The sequence below is a fragment of the Octopus sinensis genome, linkage group LG3 (genome assembly GCF_006345805.1).
Source record: "Octopus sinensis linkage group LG3, ASM634580v1, whole genome shotgun sequence".
Classification (NCBI taxonomy): Eukaryota; Metazoa; Mollusca; class Cephalopoda; order Octopoda; family Octopodidae; genus Octopus; species Octopus sinensis.
In genome coordinates, this window is record NC_042999.1 from 75020562 (window position 1) to 75044121 (window position 23560).

At 36.7% G+C, this 23560-nt stretch overlaps 1 protein-coding gene across 1 annotated transcript in view; it reads left to right on the forward strand.

Annotated features, from left to right (window-relative positions):
* LOC115209483 (MAM and LDL-receptor class A domain-containing protein 2-like) overlaps positions 1-23560 on the forward strand; it is a 131710-nt gene that overhangs the window by 39749 nt on the left and 68401 nt on the right. The window contains exons 10-15 of the mRNA XM_036501654.1: positions 1159-1317; positions 5924-6274; positions 8532-8630; positions 11349-11693; positions 16723-16866; positions 17593-17729. Of these exons, the coding sequence (XP_036357547.1) occupies positions 1159-1317; positions 5924-6274; positions 8532-8630; positions 11349-11693; positions 16723-16866; positions 17593-17729 (1235 nt within the window). The remainder of the gene's footprint in view (positions 1-1158; positions 1318-5923; positions 6275-8531; positions 8631-11348; positions 11694-16722; positions 16867-17592; positions 17730-23560) is intronic.

A 23560-nucleotide genomic window follows, 5' to 3' on the forward strand; every position in this document is an offset into this window, starting at 1 on the left:
GTGGCACGTAAAGAGCACCCACTACACTCACGGAGTGGTTGGCATTAGAAAGGGCATCCAGCTGTAGAAACACTGCCAGATCAGACTGGGCCTGGCGCAGCCTTCTGGCTTCCCAGACCCCAGTTGAACCGTCCAACCCATGCTAGCATGGAAAATGGACGTTAAACGATGATGATGATGATGATGATATAGTAAATATAGGTGCAGGAGTGGCTGTGTGGTAAGTAGCTTGTTCTCGGTTCAGTCCCACTGCATGGCACCTTGGGCAAGTATCTTCTACTATAGCCTTAGGCTGACAAAAACCTTGTGAGAGAATTTGATATACGGAAACTGAAAGAAGCCCGTCATACATATATATATATATATATGTGTTTCTTTATTGCCCACAAGGGGCTAAACATAGAGGGGACAAACAAGGACAGACAAACGGATTAAGTCGATTACATCGACCCCAGTGCGTAACTGGTACTTAATTTATCGACCCCGAAAGGATGAAAGGCAAAGTCGACCTTGGCGGAATTTGAACTCAGAATGCAACAACAGACGCAATACCGCTAAGCATTTCGCCCGGTGTGCTAATGTTTCTGCCAGCTCGCCGCCTTATATATATACATATGTATATATATGTGTGTGTGTGTGTGTGTGTGTGTCTGTGTTTGTTCCCCCCAACATCGCTTGACAGTCGGTGCTGGTGTGTTTACATCCCTGTAACTTAGTGGTTCAGCAAAAAAGACCGATAGAATAAGTACTAGGCTTACAAAGAATAAGTCCTGGGGTCGATTTGCTTGACTAAAGGTGGTGCTCCAGCATGGCTGCAGTCAAATGACTGAAACAAGTAAAAGACAGAGTAGGATTTTAAATGGGCATACAAGCAGCAAAATCAGTACAGCAAAAGATTAACACTCTTATAGTGTTTATTTACATCTCTCTTCATTTCAGTTCAAATTACATCTGGTAAAAAATCATATTTCCTCTCTCTGGTGTCAAGAAAAAGAGTACCATTCTAACATTTAAATTTGTAACCTACCAATGATGTTTACATTATTTACATTTGACGGATATTTGTTTTCATCTTGTTTGTTGTTAACACAATGTTTTGGCTGATATACCCTCCAGCTTTCATCATACGAATGTTATTGTTATTGTTTTATATTTTAGCTGGGATCGCAAATCATGTATGCACGTTTAATAATCCACTGCTCTGTCAATATGAAATTAGTTGTATGAACCCTCAGGAATATATATGGAGGACGGGGAAGGGAGCAACTCCATCAAGTGAAACTGGGCCTAGCACTGATTATTCAAAAAAAACCAATGGTAAGTTTAATTTATTTTGTTTTACTTTGCACACTTTGTGCGTGTGTGTGTGTGTGTGTGTGTGTGTGTGTGTGTGTATGTGTGTATGCATGTAGCATGTATGTATATGGATACGGGAACTGGCACTGAAAGTAGAGCTTGTACAGAAACAATTGTAAATGCTCATTAAAGATGTGTTAAAGTCTTTCTTTGTTTTCTTTTTGGGATTATACATATATATATATATATATATATATATATATATATATATATATGTATTTATATGTATATATTATATATGTATATATATATATATATATATATATATATATATATATATATATATATGTATATATATTATATAAAAGGGCTTAGTAAAATAAATTACTTTGCCGCATACTGAACTCATTAGAAATAGCAGCTAAAAAAACTTTTTTAAAGAGCAAACACTATATGAGAGAGGTTTTCTTTAAGTATTAGAAATAGTTTTAAAAAAGTTTTTTTAGCTGCTATTTCTAATGAGTTCAGTATGCGGCAAAGTAATTTATTTTACTAAGCCATTTTATATAATGTAATAATTTGAATTCGCCTTAATTGGTCCCTTTGCATACTGAATACTTGGTGAAATTGATTAATTAATTAATTTTACCCTCAATTGTTGAAATTATATGTATATATATGTATACATTTATATGTATATATGTATATATATATATATATATATGTGTTACAAAATATAAAGTTATATCTTGAGATTGTTAGTGACAACAACGCTCAAGATTATATAACAGACTGGAATAGTAGTGCCCAAACGAGCAGTATACACTTTTTTTTTAATCCGAGGGGTGGCAATGCGAGAAGCAACTAAAGGAACATTACAAAATCCACAGAAAGATCAAACACATACATATATTAATATATTCATTTATATCTACAGAACAGATATATAGCCTGACGTTTAAAAGTTAAAAAATTTAGTAATATATAAATATATCATATAAAAATATATAAATATACAAGAGAATCAAAGTTGTATATATAACACCTTGAATTTACGCTTAAACTCATAAAACATTTAGTATAAATTCGTTACAATAAAAAATTTGGGGCAATAAAACACAATGACATAATAAAAGACGAATTAAAATTCCAGAAAAATCTACATAGAAGATAAATATACAAGTTTATAAAAATACATAAAAGTCCATCTACGGGCCGTTTCGGAGATGCGCCAATTAATATGAAGCATATCATATATTTAAAATTGACACTCCCCTCGTTAGGATGTTCTATATGCACAACACATAGTATATGGGAACAAATGCACAATTACATACTGGCTATATTCTAAATCAAGACATTACGTACTCCCCAAAATTCTCATCGATACTGAATGCTACTTTATAAGCATATAATTCAATCCAGCAGCCATAGTAAATGGTATGCGCACAGCTCCATCTGGACTATTTCACTTCTGCACTTAATTTATTTTAATCTTATAACTTCTCCCGTTAGCATTCAGTATCGATGAGAATGTTTATTTTTATTTTATATAATTAATTTTCCATTTCCCTTTGATATGTTGAAATATATATATATATATATATATATATATATATATATGCCAGCTGAAATAGCTCAGCTGGGAGAGAATTAGACTGAAGATCTAAAGGTCTCTGGTTTAAACCCAGGTTTTACCATCCAATGTTTGGCACATGTCTTTTGGTGTTAGGAAGTACATCCAGCTGTAGAAACCATGCCAAATCAGATGAGTATGGTGTAGCCCTTGAGCTTACTAGCTCTGGTCAAATCATCCAACCCAAGCCAACATGGACCACAGACTTTAAATGATGGTGGTCATGATGAGGATGATGATGCTGATGATGATGATATATATGCTTCTTTATTACCCACAAGGGGCTAAACATAGAGGGGACAAACAAGGACAGACAAATGAATTAAGTCGATTACATAGACCCCAGTGAGTAACTGGTACTTAATTTATCGACCCCGAAAGGATGAAAAGCAAAGTAGGCCTCGGCGTAATTTGAACACAGAATGTAACGGCAGATGAAATATGGCTACGCATTGCGCCCGGCATGCTAATGGTTCTGCCAGCTCGCCACCTTTTGATGATGATAAATACTCACATAGATGATGGCATCTCCCATCATAGACAACATATCACTGTTCAGTTTTTATTGAACAGCCTGGTTGGAGTTACATATATCATTTAATAATTATTTCATTCAGCTCCACGTAATTTGAAGTTTTATGGGCTTGTATCACAATCCTAGCTCTTCAAGTTTACATAAACAAATGAAGGAAGTTCAAAGGGGCTACTGGAGAGTGCGTTGCTATTGGGCAATATGATCTTGTTGATATAGGTAATGATATGGTTGTAACATCAGATAGAAATTCCAATCTGCATTTCTAGAACTGCATGGTTGGAAAGAATGTTGGTTGTGCTTTGCTGTCTAGGGAATGGAGTGAGAATTACTACTGACATTAGTTGCCAGTATGCATCTGTGTGTGGTTATAACTACTGCATGAGTACCTGAATGTGTTTATCTGGTGTGAGTGTGTGAGTGTGTGTGTGTGTGTGTGTGTGTGTGAACAGACAACCCAAATATACCACCTTAGGTCTGGTTGCCTCATAAGCAAGGGCAGGGTACATAACTTCTGCTGGCTGCATGGACCACATACTAATCCATCCAGACCTTTTAGCCTTGTGTATCTTCTGTAATTTTTGATTATTGTATTTATATATGTATACATATATGGATATGTATATATGCTCTTTTCTTTCTTTCTTTCTTCCCCTAGCACTGCTAAACCCTAATCCAACAACAAACCTCTATACCCACCCATCCAATGATGCTCTTGCTACTAGTAGGCACCAAACACAACACACCAGCACATCAGTATGCATATACCCACACACTATATGCATATGTGTCACCAGCATGGAGGCCATTCAGGCGGTACTGGCATCAACTACACTCGAATGGTGCTTTTTGTGCCACCAGCACTGGCATTGGTCATGTTTGAATGGTACTTTTTACATGTCACTGGCATGGGTGCCAGTCAAGCAGTACTGTTATTGGCCATGATAACAATTTTTTACATGACTCAATAGGTTTTCTCAAGCCCAGCACATTGCCCAACGATTGAAGGGAACTCTTAAATAGGCCGGTTATGCAACACTGGCATAGGCCATAGCAATGATTTCACTTATTTTGCTGGGTCTTCTCATGTACATCATATCTCCAAAGGTCTCGGTCGCTAATCATTGCCTCAATGAGGCCCACCATTCAAAGGTCATGCTTCACCACCTCATCCCAGGTCTTCCTTAATTTACCTCTTCCACAGTTAGAGATCAGCACTTCTTTACAAAGCTGTCCTCATTCATACATAACACATAACCAGTGCAGTTGTCTCTCTTGTACACCACACCTGATGCTTCTTAATATATATTTTTATATGCAGTGTAAATATGAGGGTAAAAAATTAAAATAATTTATTACCAGTGCTTCGCATGTGTAATAAAAATCATAAGGCATCACATATTTTTATATATAGGTGTGTACAAAGATTTTCACACAAGAGAAGGCCCCTAACAGAACTTCTTACTTGCTAAGAAAGGCAATTAAACCCAAACTCCGAAAAAAGAGTTCTTAAGGCATGCTGTTAATGGCATTAGAGTGAACAAAATAAAAAATTAGTTAATCCTATACTCAAGTTTTGAATTATATTAATAGTGAAACTTGAGTATAGGATTAACTAATTTTTTAATTTGGTTCACTCTAGTGCCATTAACAGTGTGCCTTAAGAATTCTTTTTTCATGGTTTGGGTTTAAATGCCCTTTTTAGCATGTAAGAAGTCCTGTCAAGGGTCTTCTCTCTGTATATAAATCTTTATACACTCATATATATATATATGCGTGTGTGTGCGTGTGTGTGTGTGTATGTGCGAGTGTGTGTGTGTGTGTGTGTGTGTGTGTGTGTGTTTGATGGACTTTGTACTGCTTCCATCTACCAAATTTAGTCTCAAGTTATTGTAGCAGGACTATAGAAAAAGATATGTTATGCTGAATGTTTTGGGGATCAATTTTATTGAATCAGAGTTCAGTCAACTGCAAAGTGAATTTCATAATTACACTGCCATGTCTACACCAATTATCTTATATCCTTTAGTTTTATTCATTTTTGAAAACTTATTGAAAGTTAAATGGTGTCTTATTGAAAGTTAAGTGATAAAATTTTAATATATTACAAGTGAGTAAAGTGCTGAGTTGGCAGAATAATTAGCATACTGGGCAAATTGCATAGTGGCATTTTGTCCGACTACATTCAAATTTTGCTGAGGCTGACTTTGCTTTTCATGCTTCCAAAGTTGATAAAATAAGCACCAGTCAAGCACTGGATTTGATGTAATTGACTTACCCCAAATTGCTAGCCTTGTGCTAAATTTAAAACCGATATATTACAACTGAGTTAACATTTATATTAACTTAAAATAATCCCATTAAATATCAAATTTTTCTTCATAAAAATTGATCAGTAATTTTGATATCCAATTACACTGTCTAAATTTTAACAAATTAATGTTTTCACTTGTTTGCAGGATACTATATGTATGCAGATGCTTCTTATGGAAAGCCTAATGCTAGAGCAGAACTGAAATTTCTAGTTTCTAATGTCAAAGGGAAAAATCTGAAGTTTGTATACAACATGTTTGGAAGTGAAATTGGTCAGCTATATGTCATATTTAACACTAGTAAATCATTAGCTAAACTATCTTCAAGCAAAGAAATAGTTTGGACAATGAAAGGAAATAAAGGAAAATATTGGCTCAAAGCATGTGTACCTATTACAAATGACATAAGTGAAATCATATTTGTAGCTGTAAGAGGATCTTCATACAAAGGAGACATTGCAATAGACAATGTGGCAATTGAAGAAAAAGGATGCCCTGGTAATGTTTAAAAAGTTCATTTTTCATATGTAAAATGGTTTGCTAAATTGACAGGGCTTGTTTATATATGATGAGAGTAACTATTATTGACTTGATCGCTGGGTAGATATAAATGAAGAGGTATTGCACTAGCCTAAACAGTTAATTTCATTATTTTACCCTCTAGAACAAATTCTATCAACATTGAAAAGACTGGGGTTTATAAGTACAATTGATTACACTGCCCATTCAGTATTAGTAAAAAAGCATTGTTGAATTGATATTTTGGTAGAATTTGCCACTGTATTATAATATATCAAAATATCTGTACTATGAATCCGTAACTAGCTTGGCAACTCAAATAGTTAAACAGAGAGTAGAGTGCTAGGAGAAAATCATGAAAAATCCAAAATAAATCTACTCTCTTTCAATGAATTTTTTCCCAACTTAGAAAAACCTTTGCATATCTCTTAAAGGAACTTTTTATTCTTTCTTCAAAGCAGAATCTCACTTTATAAACCAAACTTGGCATAGTTGTTTGTCAATTCCAGCATGAAATGCTTAGAAATTCAAAGTTTTGCATGTATATTAAAGAGTCTAAAGGTTTTTCCTTCATAAAGGAAACCAATTCAACAATGAGTAGCTATTTGTACTTTACAAAGTGTAAATGTAGTATCTGCAAAGTACTGCTCCCATCTCTAGAGTATTATATTCATTCATTGACACTGTTCAGACACTAGTCAATCTTCTGTTAGTTATACAGTAATAGCAAAATATTGAAAACCTGCATAAGAAATAAAGATTTTGAGTTCAAACCCAGCCTAGGGGAATGAATATATGTAGGAATGGGGCACAAAAAAAATAGCGATTTCTTTGATCAAGTTTTTATGTAAACACAAAATTTGAGCACTGAAGTTAATAGTTTGGTCATTTTTAATTGTTATGCTACACTAAATTCAACAACTGTAAAACTGTCAGATAATACAGGATCTCTTCTCTTCTAATAACTTTATTGAGTAAACTGTTCGGAATTACCTCATAAAATACACATTTTAGCCACATAAATGGTACGATGAAAACATTCAGTAAAATAATTAGTTTGGTTTTTTTTTACCAATAAATGAAATAAAAAAAATCTAGCTGAAAACTACTGGTTGAATAAATAAAGTTCATGGTTTGTATCTGTTCATAGGTATTGTGCAGTGATCATGAAAATAATTAACTGCAAAATCAGCCATTTTATCACATTTTAAAGAAGTCCCCTGAGTGGTACAACTCATTGTTGTATATTTGAAAATTCTTTTATAACACAAATATTTAAGTAGTTTGCAGTACTAAGTTTGATTTTAAATTTATCTATTGATATAGCTTTGTATGAAGAAATTCTACCGACAACATTGCTCAATTCAAATCATTCCATAAGATGACTTGTATGAAATGTCCTACATGAAGTAGAAATCTTTATTTAAGGCCCTCAAATAATCCAATGGATGATGAGATTCCCAGATATCTAGCTTTCAATGTAACTAGCTATGGTGCATTAAATATCTGGGATAACATCATACATTGCAAGTTTTAGCCATGTAAGTAGGCATGGAACCTAAGGTGGAGGAGGCATGAAAGTTACTAGGATCATACTCTTCATCCTAATGAAGATACCAAGGTCAGAAAAATTAAATAACAACAATCAAAACTGAAATAAACAGGGATCCCAACAGAAAAGTGTTAAGAATTTAATCTCACTTATCTTAGAGGGATAGCAAAGATGATGGCAACATCCTTTTCTTCCTGACTAAGCTATAACTGTCTCTCCACACACCCCAACATATATGTACACGTACCAGACAGCAAAAAACAGCTTACCCCTTTACTTAATTTCATTAATTGATATAAAAAATTTTTATTTCAGTATGTTAATATACATGATGCATACTTTAAGAAAAAAATCTAAAATAGGATAAATTTGGACTCAAAAACAATAGCCATTATAGTTTCATCACAAATTATATTTTTCATACAAAAAAAGACAAAAAATTGAGGTTTAAGATGTTTTTCTTTTTAATATCTATACAGAGACATTATAAAATTGTTGTAACTTAATTAATAATTATTTGAATTGGAAGTAAAGGGAGAACCATTCCTTTTTCCTTTAAATATTTCTGCTCCAGTAAGATAAACTTTCAAAGAAATTTATCTGTTTTGAAAATGCAGACATTCAGTTCTTCGAATTATGATGCACAAACTTTCTTTTACATTATATTTTTATATATTACTGCAGGTCCTTTTGACTGTGACTTTCAAAGCAAAACATGCAAATATACAGTATACAAATATAGTCTTGCATGGAGAATTGTATCCCAAAATTCAACTTCAAGCGGTAAATTTCATTTTCTGTTATCCAAACTGTCATCATATGATTATACACATGTATACAGTCATGACAAAAGTAAATAGACACCCCTCTAATCGTTAAAATTTATTTAAATCTGAAATTTTGCATTTAAATTATTTATTAATTATTATAATGTGAATATTTAATATCTAGTTGACATGTTCCTTGCCTTTTTCAATGCAAGGGCCCTCCCTATTAGGCATACTAATTATGGATATTCTCTTGAGGAATTTCTTGCCAAGTTTCATGCAGTAATATAAAAATATCTGACTTTGAGGATGTTTTCATGTTCTTTTTGCAAAGTGTCCTGTCCATTATGCCCCAGAGGTGTTCAGTAGGTGACTGACTTGGTCATGGAAGCTTTTTAATGCCACTCTCTTCCAAGCAGTTTTGGTTCTTTTTAGCCATGTGACAAGAAACCTCATCTTCCATCATTAGAGAGTCTTCTTTATCATTTCACCACTGGAGAAGATTAGAAGGAGTTCTTTCTGCAATATGTTCACATATTTACTGCATTTATGTTTCCTTCACAATTCACCTACACTTGACCACTCTCAGGAAATACAGCAATTCTGGGCTCATCAGAGAGTATGACAGTGTCTAAATTGCTAGTGGCCTCTCCACCATCTCACTGGCCCAATCTTTTCTCTGCTTGATATTGGCTGGTTGAAGAGGTGGCTTCTTTCTTGCTGCTCTGCCACAGTAGCCAAGTTTGTAGCAATACCTGATAGATGTTCTGGGACTGACATCCATTTGTTCTGCTATGTCAGAAGTCTTGCAACAAGGATTATCCTCCACACATCTGTTAATAAAGCGAAGAGTTCTGTCAGAGGGCCCTGGTCAACCTGGGCGAAATGATGTGGACTCCTTCTCCTCTCTGGTGAATTGCATAATCATTTTATTAACTGTAGAAAGTGGGATCCCAAGTTTTCTGCGATTTAACACTAAGTCCACATTCAGATTGACCCACAATATGGCCTCTTTGAAATTTGGACTGTTCCAAGGCTTCTTTTGTAGATGGCATGAACCTGAAACATAAAAATGCCAATTAATAAAAAGTATAAACCTTTTCAAGTTAAAAATAAACATAAGACTATATTTTGAGTGTCTATTTACTTCTGTCATGTCTATGAACATAAATGCAATTACAAGTATATATATCAACATTTTAATGTATATCAATCCATGATTATGTATGTTCGATGGAATTAATTGGGCTAGATTTTCTACAGTCATATGCCTTTCCTGTCATCAATCCATAAATGTTTCTAAGCTTACAAACTTCTTACACTTGGATCCCTGGATCTTACCATTATATATACATTACAGACAATAAAGTAAATTTTGAATGCAATATAGCTGTGAAAACAGCTGAAAAAAATTAGGTATTTACTGTAAGATTGGTTATTTACCATTCTGAGGGTAAATACTCAATCTTTCTCAGCTGTTTTCTGTTGTGTGAGCGCTCCTAGATGATAAGTAGGCGAGTTCGATATGTTTAAATAGTGGACGTGATAGCTAGACGAGGAGCATTGAGTGGAGCAATTCTGAGTTGTTGATTTAGTTTGGTGACAATGTTGTTGTTGCAACTGATGAAATTATGATTAATGAGAACAGTAAAATGGAACTGCTTGCTTTGGGGAGTGGGTAAGCCATTGCATTTTTCATTCCTTATTCATTATACTCTTTTACTCTTTTACTTGTTACAGTCATGTGACTGTGGCCATTGCTGGAGCACTGCCTTTAGTCGAGCAAATCGACCCCAGGACTTATTCTTTGTAAGCCTAGTATTTATTCTATCGGTCTCTTTTGCCAAACCGCTAAGTTATGGGGACGTAACACATCAGCATCGGTTGTCAAGTGATGGTGGGGGACAAGCACAGACACACAAACACACACACACACATACACATATACAATGGGCTTCTTTCAGTTTCCGTCTATCAAATCCACTCACAAGGCTTTGGTCGGCCCGAGGCTATAGTAGAAGACACTTGCCCAAGGTGCCATGCAGTGGGACTGAACCTGGAACCATGTGGTTCATAAGCAACACAGCCACTCCCATGCCTAAATATATTCATATTTCATGCATCATATGTTCATATATAATATTCATATTTCATACATCACATTCTATGTACCCCACATTTTATGTTGTCTGTCCTTGTGTTGTTCCCTCTATATTCAGGCTTTATGCCTATAATAAAGAAAGAGTGTCAAGTAGAGTGAGCTGGAGCTGTCAGTGGTCTAGACGTTGAGTTCTGTTGAGTCAAGTCGTCAGAAGTGAGAGTTCGGTAGTTGAGTAGAGGTATGTCATTGGTGAAGGTACACCATCTGAATGTATGATATAACAGTGGCAACGAGGTTTCGAATAGTACCAAAATGGAAGAGTTACTGAAAGCAGTTGTCAAACAACAAGAGCAACAGCAGCAACTACAGAAGTTAACAGAATTGTAACTGCATTCGAGAAATACAACAGAATCATTTTCAGTGGATGGTGTTGCAAATTCCATCGAAGAATTTCACTACAAACCAGATGAACGTGTCACAGTTCGTGTCAGAGAAAGCATTGGAAAAATTGAAATTAAAATTGAAAAAGATGTACCCTGATGTGTTTTCAAAAGAACTCGGTATGTGTAAAAAACTTTATTTTAAACCACATACCAATATTAATGTATTTTGCTTATTTTCTTTATTTTACAGACACAAACAAATACTTATACATTTATTCAAGAACAAATACTGAAAATGCAAACTTTCAAATACAGTCACCTCAAGCAGATGTGAAGGAAAATTCTAGTGTCACCTTCAAATACCGAATGAGAGGAAATATGAAAGAGTTTGCACTAATTACTTATGACTCTTATTCACGGAATGAATTGTGGTCTTCAAATTTTAATGATATTAAAAAATTCACCACAGCATGTGTAGATTTCCCAGTTTCAACAAATTTCGGGCTGATCTTTCAGATGACAGCAAATGTTAATTCCAGAGGGAACACATATGGATACCTGGATGACATAGAAGTCCACAATGAAACATGCAAATGTAAGATTTAAAATATCTTCATTTTAAATTGAATTTCTTTTCAATTTTATTCAAATTATTTTTCCTGATATTTTTAAATCCATTTTCCCATTCTTGCATTGTCAGGGTTGTTTTGTTGCAGCAATTATTTTTACAATTCTGGATTCTCATCTTTGTTTGAAAACAGAGTGGCATCTGTTGTGAGACAATTAGAGTTATGTGTCCTGATCAGGAGTACAACACAATGGCTGAAGTGAGGTTTAAATATATAACCTTATGATGATCATCATCATTTAATATCCACTTTCTTTGCTAGCATAGGTTACATGGTTTGGCTGGAACTGGTAAACAGGAGAGCTGCACCAGGTTCCAGTCTGATTTGGCATGGTTTCTACAGCTGGATGCCCTTCCTAATGCCAACCACTCCAAGAGTGTAATGGGTGCCTTTTACATGACACCAGTAACATCCATGAGTACAAATTCATGGGTGCCATTTACAGGATGCTGGCAATTGTCATGATTATGGCTTCACTTGACTTAACGAATCTTCTCAAGCACAGCATATCACCAATGTCTTGGTCACTTGACATCATCTCTGTGAGGCCCAACATTCAAGGATCATACTACTAGCAACATTCATGGATACAATTTGGCGGGAGCCGTTTACATGATGCCAGCAATATCCACAACAATGATTTCACTTGGCTTGATGAGTTTTCTCAAGCAAAGTATATCACCAAGGTCTCTGTCACCAGTCATCACCTCCATGAGGCCCAGCACACAAAGATCATGCTTTACCACCTTGTTCCATGTCTTCCTGAGTCTACCTCTTCCACAGTTAGCGATTGGCACTTCTTTACACAGCTGTTCTTCTCCATATGCATCATATGACCATGCCAGTGCATTTGTCTCTCTTGCATGCTACATCTGATGCCTTTAATGCCCAGTTTTTCTCTCGAGACACTTATGCTTTGTCATTCATGCACACTGGTATTGCACATCCAGCAAAGCATACTAGCTTCATTTCTTTCAAGCCTTCACATGCCCTCTGCAGTCACAGCTCATATTTCACTGCCTTATAGCATGGCAGTTCATGCACAGGCAACACACAGTCTGCCTTTCACTCTGAAGGAGAGGGCCCTTGTTACCAACAGAGGTAGAAGCTCTGTGAACTTTGCCCAGGTTATTCTTATTCTAGCAACTACACTCTCAGATCATCCACTTTCACTGCTGGCTTGGTCACCTAGATAATGAAGACTATCAACTTCTAGGTATCTCCCAAGCATTTGATGACGTCTATTTTCTTTATGTTTCTAATGTTTATTGTACTTGTGCATCTGCCACACACAAAATCTATTTTCCTTCCTAACCTTCCTTTGATATTACTGCACCTCTTATGTGTCCAAAGCTTTCACCAGGTACATTTTATAGAGTTTCTATCTACATCTTTTCTACATGTTGAGCAGGGTTTTTGACTTGTTTGTTTTCTTACTCCCTCATGGAGGCCAGATAACTGCTCTGGCAACGATCACGCTTGGATGATGCCTTTAACACCCTACTAGCATGGGGCTAGAGTGCCAGTAAGGCAACGCTGGTAACAATCACACTCGAATGGTGCCTTTTATGTGCCACTGGCATGGAAGCCAGTTAGCTGCACTGTGAACGATTACATTCGTATGCTGCTCTTTGCACCCCACTAGCACGGGTGCCAGTCATCGAATTTGATTTTGATTTTGATATGTATATATATATATATATATATACATACATATGTATGTATATATATATATGTGTGTATATGTATGTATGTATATATATGAATGCATATGTATGTAAATATATATGCATTTATGTATATGTATGTATATATATATATATATATATGCATTTATATATATATGTATATATATATATATATATATATATATATATATATATATGTATATATATTTATATACATAAATGTATAATGGTGTCTGTCTGACTATGTGTTAATGATTTTTGGCACATAGGTAGATCACATGCTCTTCGAAAACTTGATAATGCTCAGTTAGCATCGATTTTTGTAAGCTCAATCGGGCATTTGAATAGAAATTCCTGTAAAAATTTTATTTTTCTTGCAGCTTTTGCATTTTTGTCCGATTTTGATAGCAAATGGTCATGTAGATTCTATTTTATGACATAACCTTAACACTTTTCTTTGGATTTGGCTGAGATTGGACACGCTGATCAATTTTGTACAGAGGGTAGCATTAAAGGGAGAGAAATAAACCAACATCACTCTCAATGGGTCGAGGTACACCCAAAAGTTTGACTGAAATTTTTGATGGTCCAGTATGTAGGAGTATGTCAAAAGTGTTTACTGGGAAAAATCCCGGCCGAACCAGATATAACATCTTAATGGGTAATAGTTGACATGGGGAATGTACAAGATTTGAATACAAGGTCAAAGGTGGACTTAACTTTAACATGGAAAACACAAGCAATGCTGGGTCTAACAGCTAGTATGTATGTATGTATGTATGTATGTATGTATGTATGTATGTATGTATGTATGTATGCATATATATGTAAGTATATATATATATATATATATATATATATATATATAAGTATATATATAAGTATATATGTAAGTATATATATATATAAGTATATATATAAGTATATATGTATAAGTATATATGTATAAGAATATATATTTATAAGTATATATATGTATAAGTATATATATGTATAAGTATATATGTGTAAGTATATATGTATAAGTATATATACATATATATATATAAATAAATATATATGCACATGTATATATATATATTTACGTGTGCATGTTTTTGTGTCTGTGTTTGTCCCACCACCACTTGATAACCGGTGTTCATGTGTTTTGCATCCCCATAACTTAGCTGTTTGGCAAAAGAGATTGATAGAATAAGTACCAAGTTTAAAATATAAGTACTGGAGCTGATTCATTCAACTAAAAAAAAAATTCAAGGTTGTGCCCCAGTCTAATGACTGAAAGAAGTATAACCACTGTGGGTTATGAGTTTTTGATAAGTTAACTATGGCTGGTTTGTCTTGAAGCAGCTGCATGATGGTTATACATTAACTGGTCTAGTCTGTGTGCCTGGTGTGATTGTAGGTAAACTCTTGATAAGAAGAACCAGGTAAATTTAATGGAACTGTTCTTTATTGCGACCATTATAAAAATACATGGCAAATGTCTTACGCATTGATAATTAACTGGTTTGGTAATTCATGGCCTGGTTCTGTGAGCTGAGCAGTATAGTTCTGTGCTCTGGGCAGTGTAGTTCTGTATTCAGAGCAACATAGTTCTGTGTTCTGGGCAGCATTGTTCACAGGAAGATGTCCCTTTGGTTTGCAATCTCCTCTCTATCTCCTGCTGTAGCATGAGGGAGCATTTTTTATATAATGGCTGATAGACAGGAGGGGAATTTTTCTGTGTTGGGAAAAATATCTGTTGCTCAAACAGTTTTAGAACTAGTTTAGTTGCTTAAATTTATATATGTTGCAAGCTTGAATTTATATGTATTGTGAGCAGAGACAAACTACTACCATCTCTAGCTGATGAGATGTCCTGTACTGAAGGTAGGTAGAAAATAACATGAAGCCAGCTGGTCTACTGATCCCATCACTAGTGGTAGGGGTTCGCTCCCCTGCTCACAATATATTGGATGCAAGTGTGCATCATTAACCAGCTACATGAAATGTCCTCTCAGAGTAATCAATAGAACAGCTATGTTGAAGTGGCAACAAACATTACTTGTCAGTACAGCTACTACATTCGTCTCTAACAGAGATTTTAGAACTAGCTTATTTTACATGACTTACTCAGAAAAAATAATGACTGAACCTAGTATGAGTTTTGACAAATAAGAATTCCATTTGTCTGATTGATAAAGCTACCACCTCATTGTCTTTTAGTATAAATTGTTGAACATTCCTTAAACTCTTGTACCTTTAACACAATCCTCCAGTAGACTCTGTATAATATTGTCTGGTAAGACTGCATCCTAGTACAATTATCCATTAGAGAGCTTTCCACATATGTTTCCATCTACAAGTTTCATTCAGAATGGTTGAATCAATCCAAAGATTTGAAGCAGAAACTTTCTCTACATGCCAAGAAAGTAGAATAGAATCGAAAATCTTTTGTTAGAGAAGTGAACTACTTAGCCATTCAGCTATGCACTCTCATACTTAAGCATATATCAATTTTGTCCAAACCAAGAGTCCATAGTTTCAATTTTATCATCAGATCATTGAATTTTCAATTATTCTACTAAAAGAGTTTTTAGGAATATATTTATTCTAATACTAAGTAATCATAGTTAATCTTTTACATCACCTACCAAACTTCTAAAAATATTTAAAATGGTTGAAAATTACAGAAGAAATTAGATAGAAAGCTTATATAGTATAATGCATGAGTTATTTTTTAATAATATGAATGCATAATTTTAAAGAAAGAATAATGATAAGTAACAATAAAAAAATCCATTCAATATTTTGTCTTTGATAAATTCTAAACGTGAAATAAAATCTTTAAAATGAAATTTCAGTTGTACACAATATCAAAAACTATCATGCAAAGTTCCAAAGATATAGGGTATAAGGGCAGTGAATGACATTGATATTAACCAATAGATTCTTGAGACCTTTTGAAGTTCTTTACAATTGCTGTAAATTTTTTACAATTTACAAGTTTTATATTTTATATGATTGATTCTTTTTTAATATGCAAATTTATATTTTTATTTACAGTCATATCAAAAACTGTAATGTGGGTTAAGGTCTTCAAGGGAAATGTAATACTATCAATTTAATATTTTCATTTCTTGATTTGAACTTATTAAGCTTAAAATATTGAATAAATTTACCATTGTTATTACACATTCTTACACTTTCATTGTCCAAATCTTATATTTCAAGTAAACTATTTGATGATTTAAATAAACTATATGATTTTACATTTTGTCTTGTCCTTTGTAAATTTACTAATGTTATTGATCATGTGTTTCAACAGTGGGTCTTACATACCATTTTTGCAAATTCAAAGAAGTACATCTGTGTAATTTCCATGTTGAATGTCCAGAGAATACCAGATATAACTGGAGCCAAGGTTTTTCTTCAGATTACCGTGATATTCCACATCATCGTGGCAACCCATGTAAGTCAGATATTATAATGCATTATTATATATTCTGTAAACTATTATCAAATAGTTGTTATTAAGGTTAAGATACCTCCAGTAAAATTTCCTCTTTAAAAAATCCATTATATTTTGACATTTTACTAAATTTGAGATATTTATAGTGCTTCTCCTACTCCTCCAACTGCTGCAGCAACTACTACTACTACTACTTACAGTTGCTACTACAACAGCAGAAACAGTAGTAGTAGTAGTAGTAGTAGTAGTAGTGAATGCATTCAGGACACATGGCCTAGTGGTTAGGGTGTTGCATTCATGATCATGAGATCATAGTTTCAGTTCCTAGACTGGATGGTGCATTGTATTCTTGAGCAAAACACTTCATCTCACGTTGCTCTGTGAACACTTCGACACCAGACATGTTGTACACCATGCATCTGTTCAGCAAATGTCGATTGAATGGAGGGAGGGAGCTTATGTACAGCACAAGCATTTGATTACTATAAACAATTCATTTGTGCAGGACATTCAGCAAAAACTGAACACATATACATCATCTTCCACAGGAGAGTCCATCATACGTTAACATTCACAATCAAAATAAGAGAAGGAAGAGGAGGAAATAATGCTGTCATTTGTTCTTATAGTGTTCCTTATCAACTACTTTTTTGGCAATAAAAGAAACTAGTAATGAACATGTCATTGTTTTGTCCTTTAATTCCCATTTTCTTGCTTTTCTTTCAGACTATTACATGTATGTTGATTCTATAAATGGCAAACCTGAAGACGTGACACATCTTTCTTTTCCAAATGTTGAACCCCCAGCAGACCATAGTTTATACTTTGATTATTATCTCCAACAAGGCTCTGGCAAACTTCAGGTATGGTCAAATAGTTTTTCTCTTTAAATCATCACTATATTCACAGAGAAAAATGTTTTCTGGCAAGGGTTGGACAGTGTGACCAGGGCTAGCAATCTGGAAGGCTGCACTGGACTCCAGTCTGATTTGGCATGGTTTCTATGGCTGGATGCCCTTCCTAATGCCAACCACTCTAATAGTGTAATGGGTGCTTTTATCTGCTACCAGCACAGGTGCTATTTGAGCGACACCAGTATCTGACATGACTATGATTTTACTTGATGAGTCTTCTTCTCAAGCATGGCATGATGTCAAAGGTCTCAGTCATTCATCATTGCCTCCATGAGGTCCAGCACTTGAGAGGTGTTTTACATGTGCCACTGGCATTAGCCGCCCTGCCTCTGTGATGCCCAATGCTTGAATGCTTTTTATGTGCCATCAGCATGGGTACCAGTTATGTGACACCAGCATTGGCCACAACCACGATTTCACTTGGCTTGATGGGTCTTCTTGTGCACAGCATATCACCAAAGTTCTAGGTCACAAGTCACTGCCTCTGTAAGGTCCAAAGTTCAAAAATCATGTTTTACCATCTCATTCCATGTCTTCCTGGATCTGCCTCTACCACAGGTTCCCTCCACTGTCAGAAATTGGTACTTCTTTACATAGCTGTCCTCATCCATACACATCACATGACCATACCAGCAGAGTCGTCTCTCTTGCATACCACATCTGATGCCTCTTATGGTCAATTTTTCTCTCAAGATGCTTATACTCTGTTGTACATGCACATTGACATTGCACATCAAGCAAAGCATTCTGGCTTCATTTCTTTCAAGCCTACACATGTTCTTGGCTGTCACAGCCCATATTTTGCTGCCATGTAGCATAGCTGTTAACATACATGCATCATACAATCTGCCCTTCACTCTGAGGGAGAGGAACTTTGGTGTTACTGAGGTAGAAGTTCTCTGAACTTTGCCTAGCCAATTCTTATTCTCAATGCTATGCTCTCAGAGCACCACCTCCACTACTAACTTGATCACCCAGATAATGGAAGCTATCTACTACTAGCTTACCCAGGTGGCAGTTGATAGCATCTATTTTCTGTACATTTTCAGTGTTTATTGTATCTGTGCATCTTCCACACACAAATGCTATTTTCCCTGTTAACCTTCCTCTGATATTGTTGCACCTCTAATGTGCCCATAGTTAGGTTAACTCTAACACCTTTCGATTCTAGATATTGCTTTCATACCTGAAACATCTTCTCTAGTTCTGTTAGTGATATATAAAGAACACACCCATACTAGTACCATGTAGAAAGCATCCAGTATATTCCGTAAAGTGGATGATGTTAGGAAGGGCATCCAGCTATAGAAACCATGCCAAAATAGATGAATGGAGTCTGCTTCAGCCCTCTGGCTTGCCAGCTTCTGTCAAAACCGTCCAATCTATGCCAGCATGGAAAATGAATGTTAAATGATGATTATATATATATATATATATATATATATATATATATATATATATATATATATATGGCTATTAGAGAAAAGAGACAGGCTTGGAAGGTCTGGAAAAATGGGGGTAGCAGGGAATTGTATCAGACTGCCAAAAGAGAAGCTAGGAGACAGGTTTATTTAGCCAGAGGGGAAGCAGATAAGAAAAGATTTGCCAATGTTCTGCGCCGTGAGGACCAAAGACTGGAGGTGTTTCGTGTTGCAAGACAGTGTGTGAGAGAGAATCGTGATGTGGTAGGAGAGAAGTGTGTTCGCATGGAAGATGGTTCACTTGCGCTAAATGAGGATGCAAAGAGAGAGGTTTGGAGATGCCACTATGAAAGGTTGCTGAATGAAGAAAATGAATGGGATAAAGAGAGTCTGCCGAATGTTGACCCAACAGAGGGACCAGCTATCCGAGTTGATAGTTCTGTGGTAGCTAAGGCAATTAGAAGCATGAAGACAGGGAAAGCCCCAGGCCCATCAGGAATCACTGCAGAGATGCTCAAAATGTCTGGTAGTGTCGGCTATAGCCTAGTCACCCATATAGTTAATCAGGTGATACACAAAGGGGTCATACCCAATGACTGGTGTAGCAGTATAATAGTCAACTGCTACAAAGGTAAAGGTGATGCCCTAGATACAAATAACTACAGAGGTATCAAGCTGTTGGACCAGGTGATGAAGGTTACGGAGAGGGTCATAGCCCAACTAATTAGAGAGAGAGTTAGTTTAGATGAGATGCAGTTTGGGTTTCTGCCAGGGAAAAGTACTACTGATGCTATATTCCTGGTAAGGCAGCTGCAGGAGAAATACCTAGCCAAAGATAAGCCCCTGTACCTGGCTTTTGTTGACATGGAGAAAGCCTTCGACAGGGTCCCACGATCCCTTATCTGGTGGGCAATGAGAAAACTAGGGATAGATGAATGGTTAGTGAGAGCTGTGCGGGCCATGTATAGGGACGCCGCTAGTAGGGTGAGGGTTGGAAATGAGTACAGTGAAGAATTCCGGGTAGAGGTAGGGGTCCACCAAGGCTGAGTCCTCAGCCCCCTCCTATTTATCATAGTCCTCCAGGCAATAACGGAGGAATTCAAGACAGGATGCCCTTGGGAGCTCCTCTATGCTGATGACCTTGCTCTAATTGCTGAGTCGCTATCAGAACTGGAGGAGAAGTTTCAGGTGTGGAAACAAGGATTAGAATCGAAGGGCCTCAGAGTCAATCTAGCTAAAACCAAAGTCGTAATCAGTAGGAAGGTAGACAAATCACAAACACCTTCAGGTAGATGGCCCTGCTCGATCTGTAGAAAAGGTGTAGGTAGAAACTCTATAAGATGCACCAAGTGTAAGCTATGGACACATAAGAGATGCAGCAATGTCAAAGGAAGGCTAACTAGGAAGATGGTTTTTGTATGTGGCAGATGCTCAGGAACAATAAACACTGAAAATGCTCTGAGACCAACTTCCGTCACTTTCCAGGGAGAAAAACTAGAAATAGTTGATAGTTTCCGTTACCTAGGTGACCAAGTCAGCAGCGGGGGCGGGTGTGCTGAAAGTGTAACTGCTAGAGTAAGAATAGCTTGGGCAAAGTTCAGAGAGCTCTTACCTCTGCTGGTGACAAAAGGCCTCTCACACAGAGTGAAAGGCAGACTGTATGATGCGTGTGTACGAACAGCCATGCTACATGGCAGTGAAACATGGGCCGTGACTGCTGAGGATATGCGTAAGCTCGCTAGAAATGAAGCCAGTATGCTCCGATGGATGTGTAATGCCGGTACTCACACTCAGCAGAGTGTAAGTACCTTGAGAGAAAAGCTGGACCTAAGAAGCATCAGTTGTGGTGTGCAAGAGAGACGTTTGCGCTGGTATGGTCATGTGGCGAGAATGGATGAAGATAGTTGTGTGAAAAAGTGCCACACCCTAGCGGTTGAGGGAACCTGTGGAAGAGGCAGACCCAGGAAAACCTGGGACGAGGTGGTGAAGCACGACCTTCGAACTTTAGGTCTCACTGAGGAAATGACTAGAGACCGAGACCTCTGGAAGTGTGCTGTGCGCGAGAAGACCCGGCAGGACAAGTGAGTCCACAACCCGTGGCCTTCTACATGGGATGGAGCCAGCCTACGTATGCATACCTTCCCTTCTTGGGACACAAAACTCTACTTGTGAAGACGTGTTGAGGCAAGTGAGGATCAGAATCGAAATCGATCAATGGAAATTGCGGATGTGCTACCAGTGCCGGTGGAATGTCGAAACTCTGCTTGTGAAGACCCATTGAGGCAAGTGAGGATCAGAATCGAAATCGATCAATGGAAATCGATCAATGGAAATTGCAGATGTGTTACCAGTGCCGGTGGCATGTAAGAGAACTTTCCGTTTCGCGACCGTTGCCAGCACCGCCCCGTTTCGTGTCCGTTGCCAGCCTCGCCTGGGCCTCGTGCCGGTGGCACATAAAAAGCACCATCCGTTCGTGGCCGTTTGCCAGCTCTATCTGGCACCAGTGCGGGTGGCATGTAAAAAGCACCCACTACACTCACGGAGTGGTTGGCATTAGGAAGGGCATCCAGCCGTAGAAACACTGCCAGATTTGACTGGGCCTGATGAAGCCTTCTGGCTTCACAGACCCCAGTAGAACCGTCCAACCCATGCTAGCATGGAAAACGGACGCTAAATGATGATGATGATGATGATGATATATACATACATACATACATACACATGCATAAAGAATTAGGAAAAGGAAAATTATCTGGTTAACCTCACCTCTCCCCATTTAACCTAAATGTTTCTAGTAGCATAGCCAGGGGCTTTCTGTCATTAAAGAAGAAACATTTCCCTAGAGGCCATACATAAGTATTACAAATTCTTCAACCCCCATAATGTCAAGGTGAGACGTAACACACAGCATCAAGTGGACTATTAACTGGTGCCACCATATTCACCCTGTGTCCCTAATTGCCAGCTCTGCCTCTGTAAAAAACTGCATATCTTTTGCCAACCTGCAGTATTCATCAACAAGAAATATGATCTATTCTATTGCTCTCACCAGACGTAGCCCTTCCAGTAAACTACTGGCTGCTGACAACTTAGATATACCTCCTCAGTACAAGCTCCTCCTCTGCACTACCTGCACCGAGATCACCATCACCAACCAAACCCGTGAGCAGGACTGAAATCATCAATTCCTAATGCTTTTCCATGCCTGCCTACTTGCATACTCTCACCTCTTGTACATAACCATATGAGTTAATATGCATGCACATATACAACTTCACACCATATGCATGCACATGAATATATGTACAATAGTGTACATACACACATATACATACATGTGTGCATGTGCTTATTCATGTGTGTACTCATGCATACATGTCTGCATGTGCTCATTCATGTGTGTACTTATGCACACTTGTGTATGCATGCAATATGCTCTTGTGTGTGTGCACTTGGGGGTAGATACATGCAGGCATGTATATGTGTGCATGTATTTATATATATATGTGTGTGTGTATATGCATGTTTTCACATGTGGACATGTATGTGTGTGTGCACATGCATGTGTGCATGAATGCATACATGTGTGTGTGTGTGTGCATAGATGTGAAGATGTACACCTATGTACATGCGCATACACTTGCATTAATACAGGTGCACTCACACAAAAGTATAAGCACATGTGACTGTACACCTATGCATATGCACATACACTTACATAAATGCAGCCACTCACACACATATATATAAGCACATACACACATATATACGTATATACTTGCACATCTACTGCCCCTTCCTACTTTCTTTTCGCCCCACCATCTGTGTGACCGATTTCCTGTCCATCAAGTAATTGTTATTGCTGAAATAGCAGCATCAAACGGTGATACCATGTGATCTTTTTCGATCAGTTGCAAGCTAATAGCCAGGATAAAACAGTAATTCTCTCCCATCAACGTCTTATTCTAATTCCAATGGCTGAAGGCTAGCAAGACTAGCATCATGCTTAAAACTTAAAGTACCAGGGAATTTGAATCAAAGTATTTGATCCACATATATGTGTGTGTGTGTGTGTGTGTGTGAGAGAGAGGGAGAGAGAGAGAGAGAGAGAGAGAGAGAGAGAGAGAGAGAGAGAGAGAGAGAGAGAGAATAAATTCAAGTAGAGCAATTCAAACTCTTTGGCGAGTCCAAAAAGAAATATTTCTAATAAATATTCATCATATCAAAATGATAGCCTTCTAAAGCAAGCAATTAAAATATGAAGATAACAAGTAAAAAGTTCATTATAGGCATGTATAAGATAAAATCTTATATAAAACATTACAAACTATTATAAAAATGGAGAAGAGATGTTAAAAG